The sequence below is a fragment of the Sarcophilus harrisii genome, chromosome 1 (genome assembly GCF_902635505.1).
Source record: "Sarcophilus harrisii chromosome 1, mSarHar1.11, whole genome shotgun sequence".
NCBI classification, from domain to species: Eukaryota; Metazoa; Chordata; class Mammalia; order Dasyuromorphia; family Dasyuridae; genus Sarcophilus; species Sarcophilus harrisii.
In genome coordinates this window covers 712,247,672-712,268,250 of record NC_045426.1, presented here as the reverse complement: position 1 = coordinate 712,268,250, position 20,579 = coordinate 712,247,672, and the positions used below count along the sequence as shown (strand labels likewise).

General features: G+C 67.2%; 2 protein-coding genes across 3 annotated transcripts in view; both read left to right on the top strand.

Moving 5' to 3' along the window:
* Nucleotides 1-3,187, top strand: part of AIFM3 (apoptosis inducing factor mitochondria associated 3) — a 38,789-nt gene extending 35,602 nt beyond the window's left edge. Inside the window, exon 20 of the mRNA XM_031949033.1 lies at nt 2,793-3,187. Coding sequence (XP_031804893.1) covers nt 2,793-2,832 — 40 coding nt within the window. The 3' untranslated portion in view covers nt 2,833-3,187. The remainder of the gene's footprint in view (nt 1-2,792) is intronic.
* A 2,897-nt stretch (nt 3,188-6,084) lies between these two features.
* On the top strand, nt 6,085-20,277 carry LZTR1 (leucine zipper like transcription regulator 1). 2 transcript variants are annotated; one of them, XM_031949029.1, is made up of 20 exons: nt 6,085-6,322; nt 6,779-6,841; nt 7,500-7,556; nt 8,441-8,520; nt 9,037-9,145; nt 9,608-9,691; nt 10,119-10,176; nt 11,783-11,922; nt 12,149-12,350; nt 12,732-12,842; nt 13,270-13,362; nt 13,509-13,604; nt 15,265-15,418; nt 15,604-15,773; nt 16,207-16,363; nt 16,786-16,912; nt 17,055-17,204; nt 17,442-17,547; nt 17,674-17,754; nt 19,063-20,277. In XM_031949029.1, the coding sequence occupies exons 1-20, from the start codon at nt 6,105-6,107 to the stop codon at nt 19,177-19,179; spliced, it is 2,373 nt and encodes a 790-aa protein (XP_031804889.1). In that variant the 5' UTR covers nt 6,085-6,104; the 3' UTR covers nt 19,180-20,277. The 2 variants fall into 2 exon arrangements, with proteins under 2 accessions (XP_031804889.1, XP_031804890.1); XM_031949030.1 differs by lacking the exons at nt 6,085-6,322; nt 6,779-6,841 and adding an exon at nt 7,220-7,366.
* Nucleotides 20,278-20,579: the final 302 nt, after the last annotated feature.

Here is a 20,579-nt window from a genome sequence, read left to right as displayed (position 1 = left end):
CCACTGGCCACCTCTCTCTAAGGCAAAGGGCTTCCCGGGCCCTTTTCCTGCTGCCACCTCACCAAAAACTCAGATGAGTATGGAGGGGGTTCTGTGAGGGTCTAGTCCCAGACTCGGCTGTGAGTCAGTGAACCGAAGGCAGGGACAGAGAGAGCGCTCCGGCAAATGGAGAGCAGATGGGGCGCCCACCGGCACCGGTGCCGAAAGCTGCGGAAGGGATCTGGAGGTGGGAGAGGGCAGAGAAATGTGCAGGTCAACCCTGAGCCCTCCAGGGCAAGGGACCGAGAGGCCGGAGCCAAGGAGGGCCCTCCATGGAAACAGAATCCCACGGGGGGTGGCTGAGGGTTGGGCGGGGAAAAAGGGGGGTGGGGGCAGGGGAAATTCAGGCAACCCTGCCCTCGGGGGCAAGGGCCGGGGGAGAGGGAGGGTCAAAGGCAACCGTGACGCAACAACCCAAGTGGGTCCCTGGTTCCCTGGGAATTAAGGGGTTGGGGGGTGCCTTGCCCGGAGGGGCAGGGCCCTGCCCCTGGGGGGGACCCAGGGAACCTGAAGGGGAGGGCCCAGCCAGGCCCTGCCCCCCGCGCCCCCCCAAAAGGGGCCCCCCCCCCCGCCCCCACAAACCCCCCCCTAAGGCAGCCCCCCCTCAGCAAGGCCCCCTGCCCTCCCCCAAGGCAGCCCCCCCCCAAGGCCCCGCCCTCCCCCAAGGGGGGCCAAGGGCCCTGGGGCCCCCAGCACAGGGCCCCCCTTCCCCCCAAGGCAGCCCCCCCCTCAGCACAGGCCCTGGCCCTCCCCCAAGGGGCCCTGCCCCGACAGGCCCCGCCCTCCCCCCAAGGCAGCCCCGCCTCAGCAAGGCCCCGCCCTCCCCAAGGCAGCCCCGCCTCAGCACAGGCCCCGCCTCCCCCCAAGGCAGCCCCGCCTCAGCACAGGCCCCCCTCCCCTGGGCAGCCCTGCCGCAGGCCCCGCCCTCCTCCCCAAGGCAGCCCCGCCTCAGCACAGGCCCCGCCTCCCCCCAAGGCAGCCCCGCCTCAGCACAGGCCCCGCCCTCCCCCCAAGGCAGCCCCGCCTCAGCAAGGCCCCGCCCTCCCCCCCCCACCCCGTGGCTTTGACTCATCCCTCCCCTCTGAGCCCATGCCAGGCAGGCCCGGGGGGGGGGAGGGGCAGGGGGGGGTTCTGAGGCCCTTGGCTACGACAGGATTCCAGGCAGGGGCAGGGCAAGGGAGGCCGAGACTCAGGCCGGAGCCCTGGTGTTGATGCGGGGACTCCTAATAACCCCTTTTCTTCCCTTTCTTTCTCTGCCTCTCTCCTCTGCCTTCACACCTAAAGGCTCTTTGCTCGGCTTGGCAAGTATGTTTCCCTTCTTGGCACTTTCCTGACTAATGCCCATGAGCAGCGGGGCAGCTCCCATGGGGCCCTGGGGGAGGGGCTGTGGTCCCCAGGCCTCCCATGGAAGGGCCAGGGGAGTCCGAATTTTGGGAACCAGCCGGACGAATGCTGGGGGCCCTGCCCAGGCAGGCGGGTGAGGGGGGCAGCTCTCAGAGTTGGCCGCTGCCCCCAGCCCTATCATGGGCTGCCATTTGCATCACTGGAGGGGGTTATGCACGGCTGGAACCTTAGATCAGTGAAAGGTGGGCACAGTTTGCAGTGAAAACCTGGCACCTTCTGTGAGACCTCGAGACAAATCGCTTCCCCTCTTGGACCTCAGTTTCCTTCTCTGTAAAAAGGGAAGCGTTATTCCCGAGGCCTCCGAGATCCCTTCCAAGCTGCAGATCTGGAGCGGAGAATTTTTCTGGAGAAGGGCAAGGCCAGTTGGCTGGGGGAGAGCAGGCAGGGGAGTCGCTAAAGGGATTATGTGGGGTCCCCGAGGCCCTCAGGGAGCTCCTGGAGCTCCGGGGGCAGCCTGGGCCCTGGGAAATCACTGTGGGAATCCCGTGGGAGGGGATTGGAGCGAGAGGGGCTATCAGGAGCTGGGGGGGGCGGCCTCCACAGGCAGAGCACCTCGGAGTCTGGAAGACCTCGAGCCCTGATTAAGACCTGCTGCCTTTGAGGGGGGGATGGGGCCCGTCTTGGAGGCATCTAAGAGCTAAGTGATGCTGCAGGGGAGCGCGCGAGGGAGCCCCGGTCATCTGCGTGCACAGCGTTATTAGCCTGGAAGGGTTTCCTTCCGCGAGGAGCCAACTAGGAAAAGCTTCGAGTTTTGCAGATAAAACCAGAGGGAAAATGAGTTGCTCATTATTGCAAAGGTCGCGGTTGAATTTGAACCCAAGTCCTCTGGCTCCATAGTGCTTCTCGCCAGGAACAAAAGGGGGAGGGGCTGCCTGAGTGGGTAGTGAGTTCCCCGTCCTTGGAGCCCTTCCCGTGAAGGCGGAGGCCCACGTGCCGGCTCAGCTCGCAGGGTGGGGTCCCCCCCGTGCGGAGGAGCAACGGAACGTCCTGTGGGCAGCGCGGACGCCGTGGGAGGGGGCAAGGGCCGGGAGAGTGGGGGAGGGGCGAGGGAGGCTGGAACGCCGGCGGCCCCGCGCTGGAGCCCGGAGCCAGGGGGCAGGGGAGGCTCCCACGGGGGCCGGGTGGGAGGGCCTTAGCGCTGGGGATAGCGGGGCCTTTGGCCGGGAGGGGGCGCAGCCGCCGGCCCGGGGGGCGGGGCCGGGTGGGAGGGCCTTAGCGCTGGGGACAGCGGGGCCTTTGGCCGGGAGGGGGCGCAGCCGCCGGCCCGGGGCCGAGCGCGTGGGGGGCGGGGCTGGATGCTTGGCCCGAGACTTCGGCCTGCGGAAAGCGCCTCCAACCCTCTCTTCCAGGACCGGGGACATGTCGTGGCTGACGGGCAAAGGCTACTGAGCCCCGGGCGGCCGGGGCGCCGCAGCTGCGGCACATCTGCCAGGACGTGGTCGGACTCTTGCCAAACCGCCGCCTTCCCAGCCCCTCCCCCCGAGCCGGATCCAGCCCGCCTGGGGCTCGGGGCGGCTCCGGGTCAGCATCCGGGGCTTCCGGGTGGCACAGGAGGAGCGGGAGCCCCTCCCCCAGCGGCCGCGCCCGCCTCTGGCCAGCCCCTCCCCCAGCGCCGCTCCCCGGCCATCTCCAGGATGGAGCCGAGTGCGTTTCCGGGCCTTAGGTCCGCGCCTGTAAGTGAGAGGACTCGGACTAGGCCTTTGGGGTCCGGCCACGTTTTAACCCCCGCAGGATGATCCTCTCTCCCCCCGGAGCTGCTGAGTTTGGGAACCGGAGCAGCCCCGCCCCATCTTCCTCCTCGCACCAATCAAGCAATAATAGGCAATAAAGAATCTAATTTTTGTGTCGGACCAGAATGTGGCCTGGGGCTCTCCTTGTGTGCCTGTGGTTTGTGTGAAGCGGCAGCCGCCCTGGGCGGCCCCCAACCAAGGATACTCCCGGGGTCTTACATCTGGAGCCGGCCGGGGGGGCCGGAGACGCCTGGGGGACGCTGCGGAGACTTCCAGTGCGGGGGGGGGCGCTGCGGGAGACTTCCAGTGGGGGGCGCTGGGGGACTTCCAGTGGGGGGACGCTGCAGGAGACTTCCGGGGGGACGCTGCAGGAGCCCAGTGGGGGGGGTGCGGAGACCCATGGGGGGGGGCAGGAGACTTGCGGGGGGACGCTGCAGGAGACTCCAGCGGGGGCGCTGGGAGCCGGCCCGTGGGGCGCTGCAGGAGACTCCAGCGGGGGCGGGGGCTGCGGAGACTGCCAGTGCGGGGGCGGGGCGCTGCGGAGACCGCCAGTGCGGGGGACGCTGCAGGAGACTGCCAGTGGGGGCGCGTGGAAACTCCAGTGCGGGGGAACGCAGGAGACTCCAGTGCGGGGACGCTGCAGGAGACTCCAGTGCGGGGACGCGCAGGAGACTCCAGTGGGGGGACGCTGCAGGAGACTGCGGGGGGGGCGCTGCGGGAGCCGGCCCGTGGGGGGCGCTGGGAGACTGCCAGTGCGGGGTGGGGGGCGGGGGCGCTGCGGGAGACTGCCAGTGCAGGGGGGGCCGCTGCGGGAGCAGTCCCTGAGGGGAGGGAGCTGCCGCAGGAGCCTCCTGGGGGGCGGCTTCTGCTTCCCGTTGGGGCGGGGACACGCTTTGGTAGCTGTGGCCCAAAGGCCACCTTTGGGCGGGCGCTCCATGCCCGGGAAATCAGCGGGAGGCGGAGGCAGCTGCTCTGGGCCCGTGGGGACCCGGCCCCCCCCCCTGCACCCCTGCGGAGGTCCCGAGGCACCTCACCGCTCACCGCTCACCGCCCACCCCCCACTTATAAAGCAGCGCGCTCGGAAACCGAGGCCCTGGGTCAGGGCGGGCCCCCAGCCGGAACGGGCCGAGAACCCGGAGAGCCGGCTCCCTCTCCCCCCGGAGTCCGGGCCAGGGCCTCGGAGCCGTTGGCGCTGCTTGGGCAGCTGAGGTTCCGGGCTGTGAGCCGGCCCCGCCCCGGCCTCTGCCCCCAGAGAAGCTGCGGCTCCGCGCCTCCCCGGGCACTGTGGCCTCCCGGGGGTCTCTCTGGGAGGTTGGAGGGAGCCGGGCTGCGGACGGGGACACTGAGGCCCCGCAGCGCCAGGCGGGGGCTTCCCCGGAGCGCCTCTGCTTCATGGCCCCCATGAGGGCACAGGAAAATGACAGCGTCACGGCGTCCCACCTGAGCCTCGGAGCTGCATCTTGACCCCAGCCCAGGAAGGGACCAGACGTGCCTCCGACATCCTTCCCTGTGACTTCGGGGGCTCTGCAACCACACGGAGACCCCTGAGGCGTCCTTACAAAGCAGAAGGACCCATCTGGGAAAGGGAGTGAGCCCCCATCTCTGCAGGCCCGCAGGGGCGGGGATGGCACCGAGCTCCCCCTCCAGGATTTGGGGATCCCCAAGCAGTCTGGCTTGTTTCCCGTTTTGTCCGTGCTTAGGGAGGTGCCCGTACCCAGCAGGCACTCAATAGAGGCAGCGCCCACAGGAGCGCGAGTCAGGCCCTGACTGGATGTCCTGGGACAAGGCCCTTTCCAGCTTTGGGCTTTATTTGTGCAAGGAAGGGGGTGGAGGGCGGCCTCTCAGAGCCCCCCATCATCAGGGAGCCAGCCAGCTCATGAGCTCCCTTCTCTGTGGCCAGGGGTCCGTCCTTCAGCCCAAGAGAGGCTGTGCGGCCCAATGAGCCCTGCCCCGGGCTTGGATACAAAAGAATCCCGGGCGAACGAAGGCCAGTCAGCGAGCCCGGACCCTCCCAGAGACCCTGGGGCTGATTTCTGTCTCAACCCCCCCCCCCCCCTTTAAGGCGTTGGGAAAGAAGATGCTTTGTTTCGGAGACTTTGTTAAATAAATGGTGGATGGAAGGAAGGATGGAAGGAGGGAAGAATGAGTGAATGGAAGGAAGGATGGATGAAAGAATAGATGGAAGAACAGAAAGAAGGATGGATGGAAGGAAGGATGGATGGATGGATGGATGAATGGAAGGAAGGATGGAACGGATAGAAGGAAGGAAGGAAGAATGGAGGGAAGAATGAATAAATGGAAGGATGGATGGAAGGAAGGATAGATGGAAGAATGGAAAGGATGGGCGAATTAGTGGATGAAACTACCCCACTCAACATACACACCACAAGCCAGTAATTGGCTGTGAGAAGGCACTAGTAAGTGAGCAGAATCAAGAAAAGCTTCCCACGGGAGGGAGCCAGAGCAGAGCCTTGAAGGTAAGGGGTGCGTGCAAGGTGAGGGGCACAGCCTGGCCAGTGGCAGAGAGGCTGCGGACTTTGGGAAGAACTCCTCGGTCTTTTCAGCCTTCAGTCACGCTTCCCGGCATGCCTCGCGTTCCCTCAGGCTCCCGGGCCCGGCTGTCCAGGGTTCTTGGAGCAAGCGCCAAGGGCTGCTCACAGGCACCCACGAACTGACTACAACTCCCGGCAGTCCCTGGCCAGATTTCATTTCCGGAAAGAAATCGTGTCTTCTTGGAGCGGGCCCCACCTGCCCAGGCCCCACCTCCCAGCGGGCCTCGCATCCTGAACTGGCCTACAATTCCCAGCAACCGCTGCGCACAGTCCGTGCGAAACTCCCCATGGCCAAGCCCTCGGGGCTGCCGGGAGCCGTAGTCCCAGCGCGGGAGCCACCGGCAGGCGCGGGGCGGGGCTCCGGCGGGGCGAAGGGGGCATGGCGGCGGCTCCGGGCGGAGGCTGCTCGGGCTCGGGCTCGGGCTCGGGCTCGGCCGCGGGCCCTGCTGCGGCTGCGCGACCCAAGGTGGCCCCGAGCGTGGACTTCGACCACAGCTGCTCGGACAGCGTGGAATACCTGACCCTGAACTTTGGGCCCTTCGAGACTGTGCATCGATGGCGCCGCCTCCCTCCTTGCGACGAGTTCGTGGGGGCCAGGTGCGCGCCCGCTGGGGGGCGGGGCGCGAGGGGGCGGGGCCGCGAGGGAACGCGGGGAGCCGGGGCTGAGAGGGGGGGCCGGGGAGGAGGCAGCGTGGGGGAGGGGCGGGGCTGGGGAGTCTGGGGGAGGGGCGGGGCTGGGGGGCCTTAAGGGAGGTTAGGAAGGGAAAGGCAGGATGGGGGTGGGGCTGGGGCGGGGTCTGGGCAAAGGAGGAGGGGCTGCGGGGGCAGGACCATGGGGAGGGTTTCCCAAGGGGGTGGAGTTGGGGAGAGGTCTGGGTACAGGGGTGGGGCTGGGGGGAGGGTTTAAGGAGGAGGAGACAGGGTGGGGCGGGGGCGGGGCATCACGGAAGGGGCGGGGCCATGGGTACATTTGGGGAGGGGAGGCAGCCTGGGCAGGGGGCTGTTCCCCCAGCAGCCCCCAGGCCCTCGCCTTGACCCCCCTCTCCCCGGCAGGCGCAGCAAGCACACCGTGGTGGCCTATAAAGACGCCATCTACGTGTTCGGAGGCGACAATGGGTAGGTGAGCCAGGGCCGCCTGCTCTGGGGACCCCGTGGCCCACGTTAGGGGACGGGCCCTCAGGGGCCGCGGGAGCCCCGGCGCACAGTAGGTGCTGGTATTGCCCGGGCGGCCCAGCTGCGGCTGAAGCCCCGCCCATCCCGCTGCCTGTTTGTGACCCGGAGTTTGCTTTTTTAGGCGCTGCTGCCCCTGGGGGGGGGGGACGGCGCCTCCTGCTCCCCACTTGTCCGTGCGGCGCTTCCTGGGGCAGGGGCTGGAGGTGCGGGGGGGGGGGGGCAGAGCCGCCTGCTGGGGGCCGTCGGGCCCCTCTTATTGAAGCCGAGCCCGGCCCCTTTCATGAGGAGGAGGAGGCCTGGGGGGGGCTGAGGGAGGGTCCGTGGGCAGGGCTTGGGGCCCTCAGAGGCCGCAGCTTTTAGCCCTCGTTGCTCACACCGGGAGAGGACGTCGGTTTGCTCCGGGCAGGGTCCCCCGGCTCCAGACTAGAAAGCACCCGAGGCCCGGGGTCCAACTTCCCCATTTAGCGGGTGAGGAAACAGAGGCAGGGCCGGGGAGTGACTCCCAGAGCGACTCGGGCAGAAAGTGGCCAAGCTGGAATTGACCCCCCCCCCCAGGACTTTTTAAGGTCAGAGTCTCCTTTTTCCCTTTGGCCCCTTTCAGAAAGACGATGCTGAACGACCTGCTGCGCTTTGATGTCAAGGACTGCTCCTGGTGCAGGTGGGCTCGGGCTCCCCGCCACGGGCCGCCATCTCGGCTCCCTCCATGCTCCTGCCCCGTCCCCACCCCTCTGCGGAGGCAGGGAGCGTGAAGGCAGCCCCCTTCAGGCCCCCTGCCCCCTCCTGGCCCCTCCTGGCCCCCTTGCCGGGTCCCACAGGGACGGACCAGACTATACCAGACGTGACCTGTGGGAGTTAAGGGGGAGCAGGATGAACCCAGGGCAGCTGGGAGGGGGTGGACACCAGGGCCGGACGTTGCATGGGGGAGAGGGGGCAGCTAGAGATGATGGAGCTGGGCACAGGTCGGAGCCGGTGCTGGGGCCGTCCCCTTTTCCAGCCTCATGGGCCCCAAGCACCGCGAGGTCCCCTGCTGCCCCACCTCGTTCCCTGCCCACCCTTGTGGGGGACGAGCTTTTGTGCCGAGAGCCCGTTACGCCCCATTCCCCACCCACTGTGGGACCCAGACCCCCCAGGTGAAACGTGACTGCAGAAACCTCTTCAGTATTTATTGGTGGATCCTGAACCCTCCATGTGCCCTTGTGTGTGCCCTCGGCCCTCTCTGTGCTCTTGTCTGTGTGCCCTCAGCCCTCTGCGTGCCCTTCTTCATGTGCCATCTGCTCTCTGTGTGCCCTTTGCCCTTTGTTTGCCCTTCTCCATGTGCCCTCTGCTTTCTGTGTGCCCTCTGCCCTCTCTGTGCCCTTTTCCACATGCCCTTTGCCCTCTGTGTACCTGCTTCCATGAGCCCTCTGCCCTCTTTGTGCCCTTCTCCATGAGCCCTCTGCCCTCTGTGTGCCCTTCTCCGTGTGCCCTTTGCCCTCTCTGTCCCTGCTTCCATGAGCCCTCTGCCCTCTGCGTGGGTGGCATTAATGGCCTCTGCCTCTCTAGGGCTTTCACCACGGGGACCCCGCCAGCCCCCCGCTATCATCACTCCGCCGTGGTCTACGGGAGCAGCATGTTTGTGTTTGGTGAGGATCAGAGAGGCTGCCTGGCCCCCTCTCCCCCACACCCCCATGCCCCCCTTACTGGGCAGCCCCGGGAGGGGGCAAAGCCCAGACTGTCGGCCCATTTTGCACCTCGGAATAGTGAGGTGGGTGAGGGAGGGGGCTTGGCCTTGTTCTGGGCCCTCCCCCCGCCGGGCCTTTGCTCTCAGCCCCCTCGGGTATGCCTCCAGCGAGCAGCCGGCTTCCCGGGGGGGGGGGGGTGCTCTTATCAGCTGGACTCAGGGGCCCCTGGGGCCACGGGCTTGGTACGTCCCTTCTTCACCGACCTGAGCGGCTGCACCAGAGCAGACTCCCAAACGCTCCCCATGAATGCTTCTGGCGGCAGGGGGCTCACTCCCCAGCAAGGCTGCCGCGTCTGTCCCGACCTTAGCTTTGGGCCTGAGGCCCCCTCTGGCCCTCCCTTCCTCCCAGGAGCCCTGGGTGGGCCCGAACACCAAGGAGAGGAGGGCGCCCGGGGCTCACCGAGCTGTGTCTTCCCAGGTGGCTACACTGGAGACATTTACTCCAACTCCAATCTGAAGAACAAGAACGACCTGTTTGAGTACAAGTTTGCCACCGGGCAGTGGGCGGAGTGGAAGATCGAGGGGCGGTGAGTGGCAGCCTGGGGCCCCACGAGTGGGAGGGGAGGGGAAACTGAGGCTCGGGATGGCGCAGAACGCCTCCAGAGGGCGCCCGCTTGTGAAGGCTAGGACGGGGAGGCGCCATGGTGGCAGAATGCCAGGCCGGGGGCAGGGGGCCCAAGCATCCTGGTCGGGTGAGCCTCATGTGTAAAACGAGCACGGGAAGGAGCCGGCCGAGTGCTCCAGTCTGTGCCCAGGAGGCCCCAGTGACCCCGGGGGACAGGGCCCGGAGCATGGAGGGAGCCGAGATGGTGGCCCCATGACAGGGAGCCCGAGCTCACCTGCACCAGGAGCAGTCCTTGACCCCAGTGACCAGGAGGCCGCAAGGCTGTCCCTGCCCGGCTCGGGTCCCCAGTCATTAGCTGGGGAAACCGAGGCACGGGGCTGGCGGCCATCGGGGCGAGCCCTCACCAGTCCCTCGGTCCCCCCAGGTTACCCGTGGCGAGGTCGGCGCACGGGGCGACTGTGTACAGTGACAAGCTGTGGATCTTTGCGGGTTATGATGGCAACGCGCGGTATGTGGGCGGGGGCCGGCCCGGCTGGCTCCCCCAGGTTGGGCTCCGTCCTCCAGCCCGAGACGGCCCCTGCGGCCAGTGGCAAAGCTGGGTCCAGTGCTGGGAGGGTGGGAGCCCTCACGGCTGCCTTCTGGAGAGGGGGCCCCCGGGCTTTGTCCAAGGGGGGAGGCTCAGCTCTCTCTGGGCTGGAGGCTCAGGCCTCGGGAGGACATGTGGGGGGCGGGGACGGGGAGCGGCCCCTTGGCCCTGGCCGTCCAGCCTCTCTTGGGCCACCATCTCTGTCCCGGGCCGGTTCGGTTACCTGGGGAGCCTGTGAAGATGGATGCCCGAGCTGGGCAGGGCGCTTCCTCCAGCCTGGGCCGGTCTCTTCCGCGGCACGAGCAGGGCCTGAGCTGTGACCATCCCCCTTCTTTCCCTCCCGATCCAGGCTCAATGACATGTGGACCATCGGCCTTCAGGACCGAGAACTGACCTTCTGGGAGGAGGTAGGCGGCCTGCTGGGGACCGGGCCCCCAGTGCCTCTGTGACTGGCAAACATTTCCTGGTCTGTGGCCGGGCCCCGTGTCCTCGGGCGGAAGCACAGGGGAGGTCCGAGAGCAGAGCCCTGGCCACAGGGGCTCCATGGGCAGGGGGCTTCAGGTGGCCCTCAGGGAGGGGGGGGCAGCGTTCTGGGCACGGGCCCCAGGGCCAAGGTGTGGCCAAGGGGGGGAGGGGACAGCTACGTGTGGGAGGCTCGTCAGGGAGCCAGGGCCTCAGTTCGGTGCTGGAGGTAACAGCGAAGGGGGCGGGATTTACAGAGGGACCCCTGCTGGGTGGTCACGTGGGAGGCGCCGTCAGTGTTCTCTGTGGGAACGCTCCCACCTGATGGATGAGGGAACTGAGGCAGACAGGATTCAGCAGCGCCACTGGAAGCTCTGGGCTAGCTGGCAAGGGAGGGCGTGGGGGCTGCCAGCCGCCTTCCAGTCAGTGGGGCCAGGCTGTGGGGGATGGGGGAGGGGACTGGGGAGCCCAGGAACCTCAGTGGTGGTGGCTGAGCCAAGATAGCCACTGAGGCTGAAGGAGGGGAGCTGGGGGCGGGGCTAGGGGCGGGGCTAAAGGAGGAAAAATCTGGGGTGAGGCTGAAGGAAGAAGCACAGGGGCGGGGATGTGGGCGGGGCTTGGGGCAGGGCTCTGGGCGGGGCTGAAGGAAGAAGCACAGGGGCGGGGAGGGGGGCGGGGTTTGGGGGCAGGGCTCTGGGCGGGGCTGAGGGAGGGAGCTGGGGGCGGGGCTCAGGGCCAGACACAGCTGCAGTCCAGGTTAGGGCCGGTCCAGAATTTATTTGAAGAGCCGGGAAGAGAACAAGGGATTGTTGCCTGAGACTCGATTCCCTTTTGTTTAATGGGGGGGGGGGGGGCTCCCAGAGGGAGCCTCAGCTGGCTTTCTGGAGAATGGGGCGACTTCCGGACCCCCAGAACCACTTTCTTGGCTCCCTCAGGGGAGGACACATAAGCGGCCGCTGCCGGTCTCTGCTTTGAGCCGGGGCCGGCACTGGAGGAGCCTGCCTCTCAATGGGCCCTGGGGGCGGTGGTTAGACCCAGCCTTGGGCAGGTCCGGCTTCCAGTCCCCCTTGACACCCTTCTGCAGGGTGAGCTGGTGACCCGATGCTGCAGAGGGGCCCACCTGCCCCTGCCGTGCAGAGCCTGTTACACTGGGGCTCCCGGGCCAGGGAATTTCTAGATCTGGGCCCTCCCCCCCACGGTGGTGACACAGAGCGCGTGACCTCAGACACTGTCGTTCCCCCTTCAGGGCGATGAACGCCGTGGCCCCCAGCTGCCAGACGAGTGTGGGGAGGACCCTGGGACCCCGCTGTGCTCTTGGGGGGCCTGGCTCAGAGGAGGCGGATGGGGCGGGGACAGGGGAATGGCACAGCCCTGGGGGGGGGGGGGGCTGGGCGGCCACAGTCCGGGCCTGCTGCTCACCCTCAGAAGGCGCCACCTGGGAAAGTGGCCGCGGTCCTTGGGTGTGGGCTCCTCCCGCCCGGCCCGTCTCAGTGGCTGCCGCCCCCTCTGGGCCCGGCTTGCCGACCTGCTCTGTGCCCCTCTTGCCCCCAGATCGAGCAGAGCGGCGAGATCCCGCCTTCCTGCTGTAACTTCCCCGTGGCCGTCTGCAGGGACAAGATGTTTGTGTTCTCGGGGCAGAGCGGGGCGAAGATCACCAACAGCCTCTTCCAGTTCGAATTCAGAGACAAAGTGTAAGGGAGGCTGGGGCTGGGGGGCTGCCGCCCAGGCCGGGAGAACTCCCAGAAATCCTCGGGCTTCCTGGCCAAGGCCGGCCCTATGAGACGGGGCCTCGCCTCCCCGGGGGGCTGGCTCAGCCACCGGGCGAAGGCGGCGCTGAAGGTTAGCGGCTGCCTCCGGGGGGCTGACGTCACCACCTTAGCATCCCCAGGACTGACGGCCCCCCCCTCGCCCCCCCAGCTGGACTCGGATTCCCACGGAGCACCTGCTGCGGGGCTCGCCGCCCCCTCCCCAGCGAAGGTACGGGCACACGATGGTGGCCTTCGACCGGCACCTGTATGTCTTTGGGGGCGCGGCCGATAACACCCTCCCCAACGAGCTTCACTGCTACGACGTGGACTTCCAGACCTGGGAGGTCATCCAGCCGAGTCCCGACAGTGAGGTAACGGAGGCCTTGGGGGGCTTCAGTGAGGGCCCCAGGGAGCCGAGTGAGCGACCCGGGAAGGGCTGGGCCGGAGGGCGGGGGCAGAGCCTGGGCCGGGCTGGCCCCTGCTCTCCTGGACACGCTCCCCTTCTTGAAACCAGGTGGGCCTGGGGCTGCGGTGGTTCTGGCTTGGAGAAAAGGCCAGCCCTGGGGCCTCTGGGTCTGAGGCCTTCTGCTCAGGGAAGACCAGGTTCATCCGGGTGGCCGAGGGGGCCGGACCCTGTCCCCACCTGCCCCTGCTCTGCCCCTGCCTTTGGCCCGGCCCCTCCTTCCTGCTGAGGGGGCCTGGCTGCGCCTCCCGCCCCCTCCAACCTTCTGCTCTCTCCTTTTGTCCCCCAGTTGCCCAGTGGGAGGCTGTTCCACGCGGCAGCCGTCATCTCGGACGCCATGTACATATTTGGGGGCACAGTGGACAACAACATTCGCAGCGGTGAAATGTACAGATTCCAGGTACCCGAGGGAGGGGCAAGGCCCGGGCTGCCCTCTGACCTCGGCCTGCCCTCTGACCCTGGCCTCTGTGCGGCAGGTGCCAGCCTGGGACCTCCTGCTGTGGGCCCTGGGGCAGTGGTAACCCCTGAAGGAGGGCCAAGCTCGCCCCCTCCTCCACCCAGGTCCTTGGGGGGCCTGCCAGGGGCACTGGAATGACCCGGGGCTCTCCAGGACAAGGGCTGGGAGGTGGGGGTGGTGGCAGCTCGGTAGAAAAAAGGACTTTTTAAAGATAGAGCCTGGGATGTGGGGAGGTAGTGAGCTCCCTGTCCCTGGTGGGGCCTCTCTGAGGTCCTTCCTGACCGGGGGCTCAGCCACGGGGCCTTCCCGAGCGGCCGAGGGTCGGGGGCTGCCGGCTGGAGACCCAGGAGGCTGCCGCTCTTCCTTCCAGTTCTCCTGTTACCCCAAGTGCACGCTGCATGAGGACTACGGCCGCCTGTGGGAGAGCCGCCAGTTCAGCGACGTGGAGTTCATCCTGGGGGAGGTGGGTGCGAGTGGGGGCGGGGCCTCCCCCCATGTGGCCCCAGGCTTTGGGGGTCCCCCTGCGGTCACAGGCAGCGGGAGCGGGCAGAGCCGGCGTGGCCCCTCCTCCACCCGGCGCGGGCCCTGATGGCGGCTCTGCCCCGACAGAAGGAAGAGCGGGTCCGAGGGCACGTAGCCATCGTCACCGCGCGCTGTAAGTGGCTGCGGAAGAAGATCATGCAGGCCCGGGAGCGTGGGCGCCAGGTGAGCGGGGGCAGAGTCAGGCAGGTGTCGGGTGAGGGCCCACACTCCCTGGGAGCTGCTGGCTGCTCACTAGTGTGATTGCCACCCAGGAGTCCTGGCCCTGCGGGTCTGTCTCAGGCAGGAGGGAGGGCGGCCTGGGTATGAATCCTGCACCCGGCAGTTAGAGGCCTGGGAAATGGGCTTCCTCCTCTGAGGGGGCCTGAGGATGCTCTGCCAGAGGAGGGGGGCGGGGCCTCCGGCCCGGCCCCTCCCTGCTCTGAGGCTCCTCCCCATTCTGAGGCCCCTCCCTTCTCCAGACCCTTCCCCACTCTGAGGCCCCTCCCTGCTCAGGCTTCTCCCTTCTCAGGCCCCTCCCTGCTCTGAGGCCCTTCTCAGACCCCTGGGAGATGGTGGTGGGCACACTTAGGCCCCAGGAGCCCTCTCTCAGCAGGTCTGGGCCCCCCTCGAGCCCCACTCAGAGCCAGGAGAGCCCCTTTCTGGGGCCCCGGGCCATCAGGTGATGGTTGTGTCACCCTCAGGGGAGTCAGGTGTGGGCTGAGAGGAGCTGGCTCGGGGCCGCTTCATCTCTGGGCTCACAAGACGAGGGCTCCTGGTCTGCGCCGGCGTGGCCTCGGATGTCGTTCTAGGGCCTGGGATCAAAGTCCCTCTGCATGCACGGCCGGGGCTGGGCGTGGGGGAGAGCTAACCGTGGGTGACAGCCCAGAGCCAGAGAGGGCTCCACCGCTGAGAGTGGGGGGGGCCCTTCGGGGTGATCGAGGGGAGAGGAATACAGAAGCTCGCAGGTACCAGAGGGAGCGACCCCGCGAGAATGGGCGAGTGAGGGGGCGGAGGAACAAGTGAGCCAGCAAGAGCTCGGGAGTCTTCTGCAGAAGGGACCAGGTCTGGGGCCGGGGCGCTTCTCTGAGGCTTTTCCCGCCCCCGGGGCTGCGGGAGGGGACCCCGCCGAGCAGGGAGAGGCCGCAGAGAGGGGTCAGGCTCAGAGGCCCAGGGCAGCGGGGGCACTTTAAGCTGGAAGATTGAAAGCCGTGGGGGCTCTGGGAGCTGTTCCAGTGTGGATGGCCTCAGCACCCAAGAGCCTGTCCGGCTTTGAGCTTCCTCCCCAACCTGCCCTTGGCCATTTTGACCCTCAGGCCCCCCAGAGGCCTCTTGCCACACCCTGTTTCTTTTCCCCCAGGCTCCGCCACGTTGGAGGGGCTCTGGGGCGGCGGTAGCTGATACCTGGGCGCACAGGTGGAGAGGGGACGACTCCCACACACACAGGGCATGCTCGGTTTCCACCTTTGTGAGCGGGAGTTCCCCACGCCTGCCAGGGAGGGGGTCCCCCCTCTTTTCCTCCTGCAGCTCCCTCCCCCTGCCCAGCTCTGAAGGGAAGCTGGCCCTTCTCTTCCTGCTCCCGAGCCTTTGCACCCTCCCTGGCCCTTGCTCCCAAACGGCAGGAACCAGGGTCCAGGGTGCTAATGGTGGTCACCTCTGCCCCAGCCTGTTTCCTGTCATGTAAAATGCCGGCCTGGATGTGAGCACTGAGTCCCAGGCCAGAATTGAAGACGCTGAGACTTTGTCCAGAGCGGTCTTGGGTGGGGAGGCAGGAGGGGGCCGTCCCCAGTCCCCGGGGGGGATCGTGGGGCTGTTTGCAGATGAGCGCCCCCACATTTGCATCTAGAAATCGAAGCTGGAGCCTGAGGAGGAGGGGCCCGGGACTCCGGGCGGAAAGCCGCCCTTCCTGCTGGAGGTGGCCATCCGTGAGGCCGAGGCGCAGCCCTTCGAGGTGCTCATGCAGTTCCTGTACACGGACAAGATCCAGTACCCACGCAAAGGTGAGCCTGTGCAAACGTGAGCCCGGGGGCCCCTGCCAGGGCAGCGGGGGGCCCCACCTGCACCCCTCCCTCCCTGGGCTATGGCGACTCCCCAGGGGCTCCTCCCGGGTGGGACCCAGATGTACGGCTAGGGAAAGCGAGGCGGCCCTGGGGGGCAAGCTCAGCTTCCTCCTTGGTGGGCACAGGGAACGTGCAGGAGGTGCTGCTCATCATGGACGTGTACAAGCTGGCCCTGAGCTTCAAGCTGAGCCGCCTGGAGCAGCTCTGCCTGCAGTACATCGAGGCCTCGGTGGACCTGCAGAACGTGCTCACCGTGTGCGAGAACGCCAACAAGCTGCAGCTGGACCAGCTCAAGGTCGGCTCAGGGGCTGCTGGGGAGGGGGCCCTGGGAGTGGAGGGGCAGAAAGGTCCCCGGGCCCTGGGGGTGTGCTGGGGGAGGGGGCAGAGGGGCAAAGGAGGTCCCTGGTCCTGCTGGGGAGGCGGCCCTGGGCCCTGGGGGTGGAGGGGTTGTGGGGACAGAGGGTCTCCCAGAGAGGCTCCCGGGGCCAGGTGGGAGGGTCAGTTTGAACAAACGGTCTTCAAGGCCTAAACCAGGACAAGCTGCTTCTGGTCCCATGGGAGTAACCATGTCATTGAGGGTCCTAGAGGGAGGGGGCTCCTTCAAGAAGGCCTTGGGGGCATCCTGGTCCTCTTAGGTGAACAGGAGGGGGACGAGGGGTGAAGGGGGTGGGGGGCAGAGGGCTGACTCCGGCCTCCACGGGCCTCACCTCCCTCATGTCTGCCCACAGGAGCACTGCCTGAACTTCGTGGTCAAGGAGTCCCACTTCAACCAGGTGATCATGATGAAGGAGTTCGAGCGCCTGTCGTCCTCCCTGATCGTGGAGATCGTGCGCAGGAAGCAGCAGCCGCCCGTCCGGGCCCACTCGGAGCAGCCCGTGGACATCGGTGGGCTCCGCCCCCTCCCCCTCCTCTCCCCATGGGGCTCCTTCTTGGGCACGCTTCTCGTCCCCACGGCTCTGCCAAGGGGCTACAGGGATCACGGTGCTGGTTTATAGAGGAAGAAGCCGGGGTCTAGAGGGTGCCCCTCCGGTGCCCCTCCCATGCCCCGGGCTGCCCAGCTAGTGTGTGCTCCTGGACAGGAAACCTCCCTTGGGGGTCTGTCGGGTGGGGGCCGGGGCGGGGCCGGGCGGCGAGGGCGGGGCGGGGGCGGGGCCCCCTCTGCCCCCATTTGTCTCAGGTGACTGGAGCCCTGAGAAGCCCCCCTGCTGCCCCGTGCTGGGGAGGTGCCCCCCCCAGGTGCCCGGCCCCTCAGCCTCCCTGAGGAACCCACGTAGGCGGGCACCCTCATGCCCGTTTTTTTCTTGTAGGGACCTCGCTGATCCAGGATATGAAGGCTTGCTTGGAGGGGGCCGGCACGGACTTCTGTGACATCACCCTGCTCCTGGACGGTCACCCCCGCCCAGCCCATAAGGCCATTCTGGCCGCCCGCTCCAGGTAGGGGAGGGGAGGGGAGGGGGTGGGGCCAAGGAGGGAGGCGGGGCATCAGGGGGTAGGTCCAGACAGGAGGGGGGGGCAGACAGATGGGGGCGGCAGGGGGCGGTCCCGGTCCCCAGGCAGCCCCGCCCCCTCCTTGCAGTTACTTTGAAGCCATGTTCCGGTCCTTCATGCCGGAGGACGGTCAGGTCAACATCTCCATCGGGGAGATGGTGCCCAGCAAGCAGGCCTTCGAGTCCATGCTGCGCTACATCTACTACGGGGAGGTGAACATGCCCCCGGAAGACTCTCTGTATCCTGCCGCCCGGCCTGGGGGTGGGGCTGGGCGTGTGGCGGGAGGGGGAGATCCCTGCCTTCTCTGCCGGCTTGGCGGGCTCGCTCCCCCCCGGAACGGGCGCCCAGCAGGGGGCGCCAAGGTCTCCTCTCGGGGTTCGCTCCCAGCCTGAACGTGGGGGGCCCTGAGGCGGGCGGGGCCGAGGGCGTCCGAACCCCTGTGTGGGGCCCCGGGCTTTCCTTAACCGAGCCCCAGCTACCTCTTTGCCGCGCCCTATTACTACGGCTTCTACAACAACCGGCTCCAGGCCTACTGCCGGCAGAACTTGGAGATGAACGTGACGGTGGAGAACGTGCTCCAGGTAAGGGGGCGGGGCGGGGGCGGGGACCGGGGCGGGGCCGGGCGGCGAGGGCGGGGCAGGGGCGGGGACAGGGACCGGGCGGCGGAGGCCCCTCCCGCACACATGACCCGAACGCGCGCGTCTCAGATTTTAGAGGCTGCCGACAAGACGCAGGCGCTGGACATGAAGAGGCACTGCCTGCACATCATCGTGCACCAGTTCACCAAGGTTGGTTGGCTCTTTTCCGGGGTGTGGGGGGTCTGCTGCCCGCCCCGCCCGCCCCGGCTCTGAGGGGCCTCGGACCAGAAGCCCGGCCTCCGCTGCCCGGACCGCGCCCTCCGTCCCGCCGCCCCATGGAGGCCCCGGGGCCCAGGTGCGGCCCCGCCTGCCGGCGCGGGGCCCTGGGCCTCAGCTTCCCCGGGAGGTAGAGCCCGGACTGTAACGGAGCTGGGTCGGGAGTGACCAAGGGGCGGCCGGGCGCCGACGCCGGGCCGTGGGCGGGGCCGCTCTCCCTGCAGCCCCGCCTCCCACCAGAGGGCCCCGTTCCTGGAGCCGCGCGAGCCGCCCCCGCCCGAGTGACAAACTGAGTCTTCCTCGAGCCCCGCGCTGCAGCGCCCCCCGCGGTGGGCCGTGCCTTTGGCTCGTGGCCAGAAGGGGCGGGCCCGGGGGGGGTGGGAGCTGCCGCAGGGGGCTGTGGGTCAGGGGGCGGCCGGGATGATGTCAGGGGCCCCGCCCAGGCCGGCTCCCCGCTCCCGAGCTGCTCCTTCCTGGGCCGGAGCGGGTTCCTGTGCAACCCCCGGTGCGGGCCTGGAGCCGGAGTTGGGGTGATGGAGCTAAGCTGTATGAGGCCCCAGAGAGGGGAGGGAGGGGCCACCCGGGCCGGGCTCCTCAGCTGAGGAGGGAGGGGCCGGGCATCCTGGGAATAAACGGGCTGCCGCTGTTTGCCCAAAGATGGCTCCCTGTGGAAATGTCCTCCGCACCCTGAAGCATCTGAGGGAGGTCCCTCTTGTGGGGGCGAGGGGAGGGGCACCAGGTGGGCGGGGAAGCCGCTGGTCCTGAGGGGCACCCGAGATCAGTGCCTGAGGTCGGGCCTTGGGTCATTGGTGGGGCCTGCGGCCAGAGGCGGGGCTGGGCCGGGGCCTGCGGCCTTCCCAAACAAGGGAGATGGTCCAGCTTGGGGAGAAGGGGAGGCGGGAGGCCAAGGCTTCCTGCAGTTCAGAGAAGTGGCCCTGACTGGCTTGGGATTTGCTGGGACCCTCCCCCACCTTTACAGAGAAGGAAAGGGACCCAGAGGGTGCAGTGAGCTGACCGAGTCAGGATTTGAACCCAGGCCCTAGTTCCCCACAGCCCCCACCCTCCCAACCAGGGACACAACCCAGGGGGGATTGGGAGGGCGTGCAGCTGTGTGTGAGTGGGTCTGTGGCACTGCCAGCTGGGGTGGGCACTTGCAGGTGTGCTAGTCTTGTCCCTCCCCCATCATCTGGGTACCGAGCCCCGGAGGAGCGTAACCCCCTTGCTGTCCTTCCTTTCCCAAAGGTTTCCAAGCTGCCCAACCTCCGGGCCCTGAGCCAGCCGCTGCTCGTGGACATCATCGAGTCTCTGGCCACGCACATTTCCGACAAGCAGTGTGCCGAGCTGGGCTCCGACATATGACGTCCCCGCGGGGGCCCAGCTGATCGGCGGTTGTCGGCACCCCGGGGCGGCCTGGGCAGAAGCGCCGAGGGATGCTCGGAGGGACCGGGGCAAGGGAGCCGGCAGGTGGAGACCCCCTCGCTGGGCTGTGGAACAGATCTGCACTTAAGGGACCACCTCCTTGTGCCGGAGCTCCCTGTGCACAAGGCCCCGGCCTCTCAGGACCGACTGACCGAGCCTCTGCCCAGAGCGTGGACGGAGACGTTTTAAGAGACCAAAAGTCCTCCCCTGAAAGACCATTTGGGGCAGTTTTGTACCTTGGCACTCCTCACCCTATAAGATGTGCCCATCTCCCCTCTCTGAGCCTAGGAGGAAGGCTGGGTGGTTGGCAGCCTGGCTGGTCCCCTGTCCTGGGGGTATCAGGCCCGGGCTTATGCTCACCAGAGCCCAGCTGTCACCCTTGGTGTGTTTGTGGGTGACCAGCCCCTCCACACTTTACTGTCCTGTACTGGCGGGCACATGCCGCTCTACCTGGGAGGCCCATGGGGGGTCCCAGGTGCCGATGCTGCCCGTTCTCATCCTTCCAGGCCAGTGGCATTTGTCCCTCCTGGGCCTTCCTTCTCAGGACTGAGATCTACACAGAGCCCCATGGCTCCTGGGCCATTGACATGGAGAGGTGGCGGTGGTCACTGACCAGCCTCTGCCAGGAGCAGCCCTTGGGTGCCCTCTGGCCCTGGGGCCCCTCGGCTTTAGCTCCAAGGGGCCGAGTTATTATAATATCCCCATTTCATCCACAAGAAAGGGCACTTGGCCAGCCCTCTGGTGAGAGCTGGCCCACCCATGAGCAGCCCTGACCTCGAGGCCAGAGTCTGCCTTCGGGAGGGCTCCAGGCGGTCTGCACTGGCCCACTGGGCTGTGGTCAGTGGTTATCAAGTTTACAAAACATGCAAGGAGCCACCATGGCAGAGCCATGTGCCCCTGCTGCCCGGTGTTAGGAACGATGAGCAAATGCACTTGTTACCCTATGGCCCGGGCTCCCAAACTGGGGGGAAAAAATGAATTTGGGCCTTTGGGCTTAATTGAGACTTGTTCTCCGAATAAATAAATCTGAAAAGAGAATCTGGCAGGAGGCTCTGGAAAAGGGGGGCAGGGTGTGTATGTGAGCAGGCTCTTGTGCATTCTGCCCCTTCCTATGTGTAAGCAGTCTCTCGTGCTGTTCTCTGCCCTTTCCCATGTGTGAGCAGGCTCCTGTGCTCAGCTCTGCCCCTTGCTGTGTGTGTGTGTGTGTGTGTATGTATAAACAGATTTCTGTGCTCTATTCTGCTCTTTCTTTGTGAGTAGGCGCCTGTGCTCTGCCCTTCCCTCCCTGGCACCCCTGGCCTGGTCACTTGCTCTCTGGCTGTCATGGGGCTGGAGGCAGA

What these genes read in the sequence shown, in the direction of transcription:
- LZTR1 (XM_031949029.1), top strand. Translation starts at nt 6,105, where the DNA reads ATGGCGGCGGCTCCGGGCGGAGGCTGCTCGGGCTCGGGCTCGGGCTCG. An exon ending in AAGGACTGCTCCTGGTGCAG is followed by an intron (nt 7,557 to 8,440) that starts GTGGGCTCGGGC and finishes CTGCCTCTCTAG; the next exon opens with GGCTTTCACCACGGGGACCC. An exon ending in GATCCAGTACCCACGCAAAG is followed by an intron (nt 15,419 to 15,603) that starts GTGAGCCTGTGC and finishes TGGTGGGCACAG; the next exon opens with GGAACGTGCAGGAGGTGCTG.